The sequence below is a fragment of the Macaca thibetana genome, chromosome 18 (genome assembly GCF_024542745.1).
Source record: "Macaca thibetana thibetana isolate TM-01 chromosome 18, ASM2454274v1, whole genome shotgun sequence".
NCBI lineage: Eukaryota > Metazoa > Chordata > Mammalia > Primates > Cercopithecidae > Macaca > Macaca thibetana.
In genome coordinates, this window is record NC_065595.1 from 64,847,550 (window position 1) to 64,861,950 (window position 14,401).

At 38.8% G+C, this 14,401-nt stretch overlaps 1 protein-coding gene across 1 annotated transcript in view; it reads right to left on the bottom strand.

Moving 5' to 3' along the window:
- Positions 1 to 14,401, bottom strand: part of EPB41L3 (erythrocyte membrane protein band 4.1 like 3) — a 157,905-nt gene that overhangs the window by 83,449 nt on the left and 60,055 nt on the right. Inside the window, 1 exon segment of the mRNA XM_050767433.1 lies at positions 6,828 to 7,025. Within this exon segment, the coding sequence (XP_050623390.1) occupies positions 6,828 to 7,025 (198 nt within the window).

A 14,401-nucleotide genomic window follows, 5' to 3' on the forward strand; every position in this document is an offset into this window, starting at 1 on the left:
AGCTCTGTGATTTATGTGTTTGGTGAATGAACAATACTTGTATTGGTTTAAAACACTCCTTATTTGTATGGTTTACAATTATTATTTCTTGTAATTCAAGAAAAGGAAAAGGTACTCTAACTTTCTAGATGATGGCAATTCTATTTGCTGTCTGGTCCAGCACTTCTAAAGGGGCTGGAAAAGATTTAATCATGTAACCTATAAGAGTTGGAAAGCTAAGATGCTGAATCCCAATAAGTAGGGTTCATAAAACAGGGCAAGATTTGCACAATTAATTGAATCACAGGCAAGACAGAATATTAGGCAAGTTTTTAATAGTCCCTTACTGAGCAATAGTTAGAAGGTAACAAAAGCATCTTAGAAACACAGTTCCATAAATTTCCTTATCCTCTCTGGTCCCTTACAAGCATCTCTGGATGGTCTCAAACAATGTTTATTGGAGTCAACTTGACCATTTCTGTACTTATTCCAGATTCCAGGCCTATCCTGAAGGGATCTAAATTGTCCTCAGTCACCGATCCCATTCCACCACAGGCCTCTAGACAAGCTCTAGGGTCCAGCTTTTCATGTGTTATGGCTGCATTTAAATCGCTCTCACTGATTTGCCCCAATCTGGTGGCAAATCTCTCTCCAGTGTGGCCCATTCATTGGCATGTTTCCCTGGAATACTAGCCCAGCATGGAGGTACCTGGGTCCTATAAGCTGTAAATTGCCCTCATTAAGTTGGCAATATTTAGGGGCTGACTTTCACATGGGGAGAGAAACATGGCAGGACCCTTTGAGTAACACCTACCGCTCTTACAGCAATGCTCCGGACAACTCCACCAACAGGGCTTCTCATGGCAAACAAACCAAACCGCACTACACAATGGTTGAAACTTTTAATAGATGCAGCAGCAAACCTATCTGATGAAACATGGACTGAGATGTGAGATCAAGCTTGACTTATTTTCCCAAAACAAAATCAGACTAGATTAGAATGGTGCCCAAATAGAGAAAGCAAAGTCCTAATTGGATAGTCACTAGGAATACATTGTACACTAATCAGTCAGACTCCAATCAGTCACCAAACATGGAAGCAACAAAATGAAAATAAATGGGATGAGTGGGAGGACTGTTACCTCCATTGCACGGGACTGAGGTATTTTTATTTATTTTCTCTTTTAACATTTATGTCTGAGAAATAAACATCAACAACAGTAACCAACTTGCTGAAGGACACTGATTGCATTCTCTAACAGTACAAGAGGAAGAGAATCACATAGTGATTTTGTTGGCATACATGAAAATCTGGCAGAGTGTAAATATTTCTCAAACATATGTATCAGGCTTGCTATAAGAAGATCTTTTCTTATATTTTAAATAATCAAGACTGAGTTTGAAAAAAAAATTAGCGAGGAAAAAGTCTCTCAGCCAGGTGCGGTGGCTCATGCCTGTAATCCCAGCACTTTGGGAGGCCAAGGCAGGTAGATCACGAGGTCAGGAGATTGAGACCATCCTGGCTAACACAGTGAAACCCTGTCTCTATTAAAAATACAAAAAAATTAGCCAGGCGTGGTGGCGGGTGCCTGTAGTCCCAGTTACTTGGGAGGCTGAGGCAAGAGAATGACGTGAACCGGGGAGGCGGAGCTTGCAGTGAGCCGAGATTGCGCCACCGCACTCCAGCCTGGGCGACAGAGCGAGACTCCGTCTCAAAAAAAAAAAAAAAAATTATCTCAAATGGAAAAGCACTGAATGCTACAATGATCTAAGCTGACTGCTAGAAGGAAGTTAGAGAAAGTACGATCTGAAAACGCTAGCATCGAAACATGGGTGGGGAAATGGTGGGGATCAAACAGGCAGTAAGTGTTCAGTCATTGCTCTCAGATAACTACTCCTTCTATCTTGCTTTCTGGGTCGATGACTCTCTGCCACTGTAGCCGCGTGTGTGTGTGTGTGTGTGTGGTGTGTGGGGGGTGTGTGTGTGTGTGTGTGGTGTGTGTGGTGTGTGTGGGATGTGTGTGTGTGTGTGTGTGTGGTGTGTGGGGGGGGTGTGTGTGTGTGGGGTGTGTGTGTGTGGTGTGTGTGTGTGTGTGTGTGTGTGTGTGTGTGTGTGTGTGTGTGTGTGTGTGTGTGTGTGTGTGTGTGTGTGTGTGGGGGGGGTGTGTGTGTGTGTATGTGTGGTGTGTGTGTGTGGTGTGTGTGTGGTGTGTGTGTGTGGGTGTGTGTGTGTGTGGTGTGTGTGTGTGTGGGTGTGTGTGTGTGGTGTGTGTGGGGGGTGTGTGTGTGCGTGTGGTGTGCGTGTGTGCGCGTGTGGTGTGTGGTGTGTGGTGTGTGTGTGTGTGTGTGTGTGTGTGTGTGTGTGTGTGTGTGTGTGTGTGTGTGTGTGGTGTGTGTGTGTGTGTGTGTGTGTGTGTGTGTGTGTGTGTGTGTGTGTGTGTGTGTGTGTGTGTGTGTGGTGTGTGTGTGTGTGGGGTGTGTGTGTGGGGTGTGTGTGGGGTGTGTGTGTGTGTGGGGTGTGTGTGGGGTGTGTGTGTGGTGTGTGTGTGTGGTGTGTGTGTGTGGTGTGTGTGTGTGGTGTGTGTGTGTGGGTGTGTGTGTGTGTGTGTGTGTGTGTGTGTGTGTGTGTGTGTGTGTGTGTGTGTGTGTGTGTGTGTGTGTGTGTGTGTGTGTGTGTGTGTGTGTGGGGGTGTGTGTGTGTGTGGTGTGTGTGTGTGTGTGTGGTGTGTGTGTGTGTGTGTGTGTGTGTGTGTGTGTGTGTGTGTGTGTGTGTGTGTGTGTGTGTGTGTGTGTGTGTGTGTGTGGTGTGTGGGAGGTGTGTGTGTGTGTGTGTGTGTGTGTGTGTGTGTGTGTGTGTGTGTGTGTGTGTGTGTGTGGTGTGTGTGGTGTGTGTGGTGTGTGGTGTGTGGGAGGTGTGTGTGTGTGTGTGTGTGGTGGTGTGTGTGTGGTGTGTGTGTGGTGTGTGTGTGGTGTGTGTGTGGTGTGTGTGGTGTGTGTGTGTGGGGTGTGTGGTGTGTGTGTGGTGTGTGTGGGTGTGTGTGTGTGTGTGTGTGTGTGTGTGTGTGTGTGTGTGTTGCCAGGGAGTCTTTTACAGGTGCCTATAAATTCTCATGTTACCGTCATGGCAGAGTTGAGCCTTAATGATTTTAAGTTGACGTGATGAAGGCATTCAATATGCCATGGAGAAAAACATCACAATTTTATGAAAATAAAATGCTCTTTTTGATGCCTTATTAAATGCAAAAAAAAGTTTCATCTGTTATCATCGCCTTCATTCTTAATTCATCCATAACTCCACATATTGGAGAGAGGGATTAGGGAAACAATTCCGCCTCTCTCAGTCTGGTGTTTTTGCGTCCGTATGCCTCTTCTGTCCATCAGTGGCAGCAGGAAGGGGCACCGGATGTGGTGTGGTCTGAGGCAGCATCTGAGGAACCAGTGGCTTCCATAATCGCACCTACAGTTTCTACAGGAGCCCTCCCATGGTAATGCATCTGTCATCACAAGGTTGACAGCGATCGTTAAAGACATTATTTTCCTGTTAACTTACAATCTGACTTTCTGTAACTTCTACCTTAGTTTTGCTTTTTATACATAAAAGTTACAATAACCCTTCAGTCTCCACCTTTCCAAGTAACTGAGAATAGCTTTCCTGTCCTCCACACCAATCTTTTTTTTTCCATATTTAACACACCCTATTTCTCTAACTATTCCTCATATGAAAGTTTCCAGATCATTCACCATCCTATAATTCTTGCTGAATAAGCTCAAGTCAAAGTCCATTGTTCGTATTATCATTACCAAACACAGACCATTACGAATATGCTACATCCCAGAAAGTGTTCAAATAAATTATTTGCTTTAATCTTCTCAATGATGCCTTTCAAGGCAAGTATTTTCACCCTCATCTTTCTGTTGAGGAAACCTAGGTTCAGAAACTTTAAGGAAGTTCCTTGAAACCACACGGGTTACCAACAGCCCTCCCCAGTCTGGTGGCTTCAGAGCATTTATCGCATGTGATTGAAACACAGCCCTGCAGGCAGGATCTGTGCAACGCAGGGAACAGGATGGCTCGCTGCCTTCTGCAAACCGAACACTACGCTTCCACGGAACAGCCTGTGATTACAAAATGCTTTTGACAACTGTAACACACTGTTGGTTCACGATGAGTTTGTAATGAACTCAAAGCTAAAGATGAGTTTTACTCAAACTGTTACCAAGTCTGACTGCCCCTCTCACAGACACATTTCCATTTTGTACTTGATCCCTTTTATCAGAGTAAAGTTTTACCTCCACTCCTGCTAAATGTCAGCTTTCCTGCTTTGCTTCAGTGTCCCACACTGTCCATTTCATAATAAAACTGGATTCTGACACTTGAGGCATCAACCTCTTTAAATAAGCCATGTAGGCTTTAAAGCTCTATATTGCTTAAAAAATAATTGTTCAGCTGTGTTTCTGTGCTTTCATCAAGTCTTTGATACAGACTCAGTTTCAAGGAGAGCCAACACCGAAACACACCTTCCCTGGACAGTGCTTTCCCTTCTCTGTTTACCTAGTATGCCCCGTGTGTAGCTCACCAGCCAAACTTTACTTTCCATTGTTTCTATCAAAACACAAGAGCCATTGTAACATGTTTCTTTCTTTTTTTTTTTTTTTAACTAGCACCTCATTGCCTCCTTGAGAATCACTCTGCTTGATTTACAATTCATTTTTCTTATTCAACCAATCGGTTACAAATTAATCCATGAACTTTACTGTGTCCAAATTTCTCCATCTTCTTCACAAAGATGTCAGTCGTGAACACGTATTTCCTGATATCAATGTCTGTGGTGAAACTGAAAAAATTCTACCAGCAAAAGTTTTTATATCCCAGAAAAAAAGTTACTCTTAAGAATCTGTCAAATGTATAAAAATAATATATTATAGAGGAAAATTACTGGCCAAGTTTGCTGTGCCACTCAAAATGTTCACAGTGACATTAAAAGAAAGGTAAATATAAAATAAAAAATTTGTAACCACAGTGATTATCTATAATGAATCTGAAGCACAGACATAAATTAAATTTGACAAAATGTTCGATACTACTTGTGCCTCGGTCAACCCGAAGGCATTATCCTCTCTATGTGAAACACTATAAATGTTCTTCTAGACTCTTGGAAGACTCTGATAGCCAGGACTCGAAGATGGCCAGTTTAGTCTATTTATTCCATTATATATATGCAATCAATAGAAAAACTCTCCTCAAAGTTAAGAGGAAAAGTTTCTCTTGACTTGGATCAATTTTTCCAGAAAATGCATCTACACTGAAAAAATACAGTATCTCTCAAGGTTATAAAAGTCCTGTAAGTTTCATAGTAAAACTCAGTTAGAAGTATATTACTGGAGCTGCCTGTTTCCAGGGTACACATCTGGATGAGGAATTGCACACGTTGGTCTAAGAAATTAAACAAAATCAAAGCCAGAAAAAGGCAAGAAATACTTTTGTGCACGGTCCTTGGGGATTCCTGCAGCGGCCCATCAATGTTTATAAGGATACAGGATGACTAAATTTTCTATAAATTGGTATACAACAGACTAAATAATTTTTGACTAAGACTTTATTTTCAAAAACCATATAGATTTTTTTCTATGTTCCTGCAATCTGTAACAATTTAGTAACCCACCTCTCATCCCCATCCTAAATGAATTCAGCGTGAAATGGATTTGAATCTTCTGTTCCAAGAAAAACACTGGGTGCATGAGTGCATTATACAAAACATAACAGGAATTATATGGGGGTTGGGAGACAGAGGAAGCAGAGTAAATGGGAACATGGGAAATAAGATGGGCTTGGTATTAGCTGTCATGAGGGACGAGGAAGAGAAATATGTGAGGACACACACGTGTGCACTGACTGTGCTGCCTGGGACAGAGTCTCAGCACAAGCCTGAGGAAAGGGTAGACTTTGAAAGCATGGTGGAATGAGAGGGTAGAGGGGCTGGCTTGGAGATGTGTGTAATACCCTCCCCTCTTTATGACAAGGGCAGGAGCTGGAGGCAGGAAGAATGAGCTCTTTGAATGAAGACATCACATCTGAAATGGAATCACCTTGCTAAAAGTGCAAGCCACTCCATCTTGGTGCACACACAGACCTGCTCCTAGAGCCTGAATTCATGCCCGGTGTGAATTCTCCCTCATACTCAGAGAGCTCAACAATCAGCTGTCTCTGCAGCTCCAGACAGGTTGTGTTCTCATCTGCTAATTTGGTCTTGACAAACATCTCTGACAAAAGGCATTCAACTGCCGTTTCTCTGAGAGGAATCTGTTTTCCTTACAAAGAAGAACAAAGAGTATACCCTTTTACACTGAAACTTCAATGCCCACCACAATGTGCATTTTAAAAATTACTCATTCTCCAAGCAAGAGAAGGTCATGGACGTTTTCAAATTATCCCACCACCCCTATGTACAGAATTTGTAAGCTTTCCACCAAGTAACAAATGACGTGGCCATAAATTATGCAAAAAAAGGATAAAATTCATGCAAATAATAGCTCACAGCCGGGATATTAAAGTCTGTTTTTAAAGCTTTCAAATGTTTTTTTTTTTGTTGTTCCTACCATATTGTTGGAGATTTTATCTTTTAAAAAATATACGATCACATTTTACTTTTGATTGTAACATTTTGGGACATTATACATATTTTTAATCTGATCCCGTTAGAGACTAGGAAATAATTTTATATTTAGAGACTGGGTTTGAGTAATTTCCCAGAGTCCTAGAGAAATAAAGAGGCATCTTGTATATTTTATACCAACATTCCCCAGCTCTCAGTATCTAGGACAAAAAAGGTCTTAAGACACACACTTACCTCTACATCACAGGTATATTCTGATCCATCTAGAAGTATCACTTTGCACTGCATGCTTTTAGGCTTTTTGGCAATCTTTAATGGAGACCGAGAGAGTTTACTGCTAGATGATTTCTGAGAAAGTTTATCGTCTTCTAATTGCTGATATTCGAGCTGTTTCGCAGCCCTGGCAGCAAACTCCTGTTCCTTGTCAGTGACCTGTGAAGAGCAAACAATCAACAGTTTTCATTGCAAGATGGGAAATAAATATTGCATTGCTCATGCAATAGCACAAAACTGCTTTCTATTTCATAGAGGAGAGATACTGAATTAGGATATTAGGACTAGATATAAATATACAGATATTTATAATATTTGCCTAAATACTGTTTGCCATTTAAATGTATTAATAAGGCCTTATTTCATTTTAACTCCAGGATTTACTTTAGAACCACTGAGTTAGCAAATGCTATCAAGATTTCAATAAGCAAACAATGAATACTTGACTCTTGACTTTTTAAAAAGGATAGGATAGTACAGGCCTCTAAAATGTACTGTTTAGATTTCACCTTATATGTTCTATTTTTTCAATTCACCAGATCCTTCTATACTCCACAACTTGTTATATAACTGCCTCATCCCTACATATACTAGATATCTGATAAACTCTAAGGCTTGGAGAGCTTCAAGTATTAATCTTTTCAGTATTAACTTTTACAACTGTTAAAATGTTTAATTTAGCTCTCAATCAATTCAATGAAGTCAGCAGAACTGAAATTCATCACAAAGTAATCCCCTATGTCTGCTTCCCTTCACTGTAACGAGCCAGTGTAAGAACATATCACATCTGTCCAATAGCTTTAATCTGCTTTCAAACCATAACAGACTAGTCCAGGCTAGATACAAAACTGCAGAGGACATCTTAAGTAACAGTAACATTCTCCCGTAAACCAATCTCTTTGGAAATGTGCACACAGATCTCCAACTATTCTCTCTGTACATCCATCTTCTACCTATTAAATGGCCACCAATGGTAGTACTGCAAATTCAATCCTTGGGCCATGCCACCACTGTCACTAGTCTGCAAATATATGCTGACAGTCCAAAGGAAGATATGTACCAAAATTCTGTTTAGGGCTTTGAAATAAGCGTGGAATTTCCCCTCCCATGAACATACTATCAGCCTGGTGCTAAAAATTCATGGGCTCAAAAGGTAAAGACAGTATTGATGGTTTGTCATCTTAACTTTTCTATTAGACTTTACATTTTTATAACACTAATATAATTACAAAGGTATTTGGGTATATTTATTTTGGGTTTTAGGTACAGATTTCTGCTTTATCGTCATTTTCTATCTTGTTTTCCATCCAAAAGATTGCTAATATACTCCTCTCCTCCACTTCTATCTTGCCCAGGATTTCAAGGCAAAGTCTTGAGAACTCCTTAAGAATTGAAAGAGACCAATCTGCTGAGCTTATGAAAAGAAAGCAACAAAAAACTGAATAACCAATTCTAAAGGCCAAAATAGTTCAGAAGGCAAGTTTTAGCTAAAAAAAAAAAAAAAAAAAAAAAAAAAAAAAAGTAAACTAAAGAAAATCTGCTCTGGCAACCCAGTCCTACTTATTTAACCACTGTCTTTCTATAGCAAAGCATTAAAATAGTAAGTACAAGAAAATCATAAAATTGTCATTAATTTTAGCCTTGAGGTAATTTACAGAGTTTGATTACTATGGTATTGTATTATCAACAACAATAACACATTCGTTAAGTGCTTTATAACTTACACAAATTTTGTACATTTAAGTTTTATTTTTGTCTCTTCATAGGCAAAGGTCATTAGAAGCTATTAATACATTTTTATTTAGATTTTACCTGAAATCAACATTTTCTATGTAACAGGGAAGACAAAATTTCACTTTTCCTTTACTAAAATAAAAATACCTGTATGAGAATAAGCTTCTGGGTTACTTTAAATGTCAATTCCAGAGGCATCTTAAGGCATCAACATTCAAAGGATAGGCATTGTTTCTGGGAACACCGGAAACATGAAGCCGTGACTGAGGCCTTTACATATTTTTTTAAAAACTTTAAGAACTTAAAAATAGCAGACTAAGTACCTCAAATGAAATGTCAATCATAGTCACATGATGTGTTCTAATTTTAAATATCGGATTTTAGCAAATCCTCAACCTCTTTTAATCCTCACAGTAGCTCTATGGTATGGGTACTATTACCCTCATTTGCATATAAGGAAAGCGAGACATGGGGAGTCTAAGAAATTTTCTTGAGGCATAAATTCAATGGATTTGAATGGAATTCAAAATCCAGCCAAACCCATGTTCTAATCATCACTATGTACCAAAATCGGCTTCCTTTTACCTTCAACAGTTAGCTTCCTAGTCTGAATAAAAGAATTTTGTGGAAGAATCTCAGAAATTATCTTTTCTGAACTCTTCATTTTGTAGATGAAGCTGAGGCTTGGGGACTTGCATGAGTTCTCTGAAGATGGTGAAACAATGACTAGAAGAGACAAGACTCCAAAGTCTGTGCCTTTTGCGGCCAGTCATCTCTCCCTGTTAGTGTCATTTCTCTTGTTTTGTATCTGACTATAGAAGATAAAGAAAGTATATTTAATCATGTCTAGGTATAGATATTCATACTTTTCTATAACTATCTGCCATTTTCATGTTATTTCACTTCAGAGTAAAAAGGAAAGAATGAAGAAAAGGCAAACATTTACTTTAGTAATTTTAAATGTTTGAAGATTAAAAAAACAAAATAAACAGAAAGCCAAACACTACCATCATCATTCCTCCACAAAAAGAAAAGGTAAAAGAAAACCATGATGGCCACAACAGTTTCTAAGGTTTGTCTACTAAGCTGGGATGGGATCTCCCTGCTCTCCATCACAAAGCATCTGAGATCAGACAAAGCAGCTATTTATAAAGTGAAAATAATTGTTATTATTAATATTGTTTAAAGCAGAACTTGCGACATTCATTTTAAAATGGTGGCACAGAAGCGCGCTGGTTTCCCTCCTCCCATTCCTCCGCAGAAAACCTAAAACAAATATACAGCACAAGATTTTCACCAGCAACAACCCAGAACTCAAACATGAGGACAAGACAGATCCTGAGGCCACGGAGAAGTGGAAAAACTCCATGCAGATGGAAGAAGAATTGGACTTCCATAGTCATGATGCCCCTCCCCCTGATTCTGCCCGGCAATAAAAGTGCAGAAAATCTTCCCCCAACTCATGGAAAAGTGATACTGGAAAAGTGAGACTGAGGTGGTCGACCAGCTTTCTCACCTTCCTGGGATTCCTTGCAGGACACCTGTCCTTGCCTTAACCCATGGGAAGGAAGTGATGTGACTGCCTGAAGAGAGAAATATCCCCGAGAACACGCAGAGAAAAAGTTGGGAGATGGGACCACCAGCCCTAGTCCTGGACACTCTGCTCTGTAACTTGGCCAAAGAAGACACCGAATCACAGTGGCTGTTCAGCAGCATCACGCTGGAGAAGGCACATTCCACAGATCCCTTGGGCACAAACTCCTAGTCAGCCATCTCACACTGCCAGGAGAATCCCTTTGGGACTTCCCTCATTCAGAACAAGCAGCACTCCCATCGCTTACTAGAGCCAAGGCAAACCTGGGTTTAAAGGTCACCTAGGGCCAAAGCGGTGGCAGAGGCTGAGCGGTAAAAAATTTCTAAGCAAACATATCCAATAAAAAACAAAACAAGACAGACAGAGAAAACTGGAATTAAAAACTAATCCTTCCATACAAAGACACAGACACCCACCCACAAGAAACAACAGCAAACAGGAAACTATGACCTCCCCCAAAAGACAAGGGAAAATCCAACCCTACAAGATGGCGATTTATGACCTAAGAATTCAAAATACCAATTTTAAGGAAACTCATGAGCTCAAGATAAAAATGAAAAGCAATTCACAAATGTATCAGATATATTTGATAAAGAGATTGAAATACTTTTAAGAAATCAAACAGAAATATCAGAACTGAGAAATACATTTGGTAAACTGAAGAACTCATTAGAGGCTCTTAGCAGACTGAACAAAGCAGAGGAGAGATTCAGTGAGCTCAAAGACCAGCTATTTGAAAAGACACAGAGAAGAAAGAAAAAAGAACAAAAAAGAACAAAGACTGCATACAAGATACAGAAAATTACCTCAAAAGACCAAACCTAAGAATTATTGGTATTCAAGATGCAGCTGAGCAAGAGCAAAGGGTAGAAAACATATTCAAAGAAATAATCACAGAAAACTTTCCAAACCTCGCGAAAGATATAAATATTCAAGTACAGGAAAGTGTGAGAACATCACACAGATTCAACCTAAATAAGAATACCACAAAGCAATAGACTCTCAAAGCTCAAGAACAAAGACAGAATCCTAAAAGCAGCAAGAGAAAAAGAAACAACATGTAAAGGAGCTCCAAATTGCCTGGTAACAGAGTTCTCAACAGAAAACCCACACAGGCCAGGAAAGAGTTGAATGACCTCTTTAAACTGCTCAAAGAAAAAAACTGCCATCTAAGAATACAGAATCCAGCAAAATTATCATTCAAATACAAAGGAGAGCTCAAATCTTTCCCAAAAGAACAAAAGTAGAGAGAATTCACCACCAGCAGACCCATCTTAAAAGAAATGCTAAAGAGAATTCTTCAATCTGAAATAAAAAACCACTGATGCACAAAAAATAAAAATAAAAAACAACCTTTCAGTGTCTCAAACTCAGTGGTAAAATCAAGTACATAGACAAACCCAGAATACTCTTACTGTAATTACTGTACCTGCAGTGTGCAATGTAGTACTACTACTACCACAATCATAACTCTAGTATGAAGCCCAAAAGACAACCTATCAAAAACAGTAATATCTACAGCAATCTGTGAAGAGATATGTAATATTAAGATATGCAAATTAGGACAACTAAGTCAAAATGTAATGGGGATGGAGTTAAAGTGTAGAACTGGTGTGTGTGTGTTGGTGGGTGGGTGTGTGCGCGCGTGCATGTGTGTATGTGCGGGTTTTTTTGGCCTTTGTTTCTGTTTTTAAATTTGTGATCAAAGATAAGCTGTCATCTGTTTAAAATAACTTGCTATGTCTATAATATGTTTTTGGTAAGCCTCATGGTAACCACAACACAAAAACCTATAATAGATCCACTAAAAATAAAAAGCAACATATTAAAACACACTACCAGAGAAAATCACTTAACCACAAAGGAAAATCATGTAAAAAAGAACAAGAGGAGTCTCAACCAGAAACAGGCAGCAAAACAGCCGTAATAGGTCCTTATCAATAACACTGAATGTAAATGGCCTCAATTCTCCAATTAAAAGGCCTAAACTAAGTAAATGGATATAAAAACAAGAACCAACTATGTTACCTTCAAGAAATTCTCTTCACCCACAAGGCTGAAAGTAAAAAGGTGGAAAAAACATTCTATACAACTAGAAGCCAAAAAAAGAGCAGATGTAGCTATACTTACACTAGAGAGACTACAAATCTAAGACTAAAATGAGAAAAAGCAGGTCACTAACATAATGATAAAGGGGACAATTCAGCAAGAGGATACAACAATTGTAAATGTCTATGCACCTAACACCAGAGTTCCCAAGTATATAAAACATTCACAAATCTAAAGGGAGAAACAGACTGCAGTACAATAATGGCAGGGGGCTTCAATACTCCACTCTCAGTAGTGGACAGAACATCCAGACAGAAAATCAACAAAGAAACAGTGGAGTTAAACTATGCACTACATCTAACAGGCCTAACCAACATTTACACAACATTTCACCCAACTGCTGCAGAATACATTCTTTTCATCAGAATACGGAACATTGTCCAGAACAGACCATGTCTTAGGCTATAAAACAAGTCCAAACAAACTAAAAAAAAAAAAAAAAAGCCAGAAAAAAAAATCATATCAAGTATCTTTCCTGACCACAATGGAGTAAAACTAGAAATCAGTAAGAGGAACCTCAGAAAATACACAAACACATGGAAATTAAACAACATGCCCTGAATGACCAATAAGTCAGTGAAGAAACTAAGAAGTAAATTAAAAAATTCTTGAAACACAAGTGAAAATGTAAATACAAGACAAAAAATCTGTGTGATGTAACAAAAACAGTACTAAGAGGGAAGTGGAGAGCAATAAATGTCTACATCAAAAAAGTAAAAAGCCTTCAAATAACTAACTCAATGATGCACCTCAAGGAACTAGAAAAGCAGGAATGAACCAAACCCAAAATCAGAAGAAAAAGAAACGATGATCATCAGAGCAGAAATAAATGAAACTGAGACCAAAAAAAATACAGAAGATCAACAAAACAATGAGGTGGTTTTTTGAACAGATAAACAAAATCGACAAACCTTTAGCTAGACTAAGAAAAAGAGAGAAGATCCAAATAAATAGAATCAGACATGAAAAAGGAGACATAGCAACTGGGACCTAAGAAATATGAAGACTCATTAGCGACTATTATGAACAACTATATGGCAACAGATTGGAAAACCCAGAAGAAATGGATAAATTTCTAGACACATACAACCCACCGAGAACGAAATATGAAGAAATAGAAAACCTCAACAAAATAGTCATGAGTAATGAGATCAAAGCTATAATAAAAAGTCTTCTACCAAAAAAAGTCCAGGACCTGAAGGCTTCACTTGAATTCTGTCAAACATGTAAAGAAAACTAATACTGATCCTACTCAAAGTCTTTAAAAAAAAAAAAAATTGAAGAGGAGAGAATACTTCCAAACTCATGCTACAAGGCCAATATTACTCTGATACCAAAAGCAGACAAAGTGACAACAGAAACAAAAACTACACGCCAATATCACTGATGAACATTGATGCAAAAATCCTCAGTGAAATACCAGCAAACCGAATTCAACAACACATTAAAAAGGGGACTGAAAAGATCGTTCACCATGATTAAACGTGATTCATCCTAGGGATGCAGATGGTTCAACATACGCAAATCAATCAACATGATATATCACATGAACCAAATCAAGAACAAAAACCATGATTATTTCAACAGACTCCAAAAAGCATCTGATATTCAACATGCCTTTATGATTAAAAATCCTCATCAAAATCAGTATAGAAGGAACATACCCCAAAATAATACATGCCATATATGAAAAACTCACATTAGCATTGTGCTGAATTGTGAAAAACTGAAGGCCTTTCCTCTAAGGACCAGAACAAGTAAAGGATGCCCACTTTCAGTATTATACAACATAATACTGGAAGTCCTGGCTGGGGCAATTGGGTAAAAGAAAGAAAGAGCATCTAAATTGAAAAGGAAGAAGTCAACTTAGCCTTGTTCACAGATGACATAATCTTATACCTAGGAAAACCTAGACTCCACCAAAAAACTGTGAGAACTGATAGATGAATTCAGTGAAATTGCAGAATTTATCAACATACAAAAATCAGCAGTGTTTAAACTTGCCAACGGTGAACTATCTGAAAAAGAAATCAAGAAGCAATCCTATTTACAACAGCTACAAAACATAAAATACCTAGGAAGCAATCTAACCAAAGAA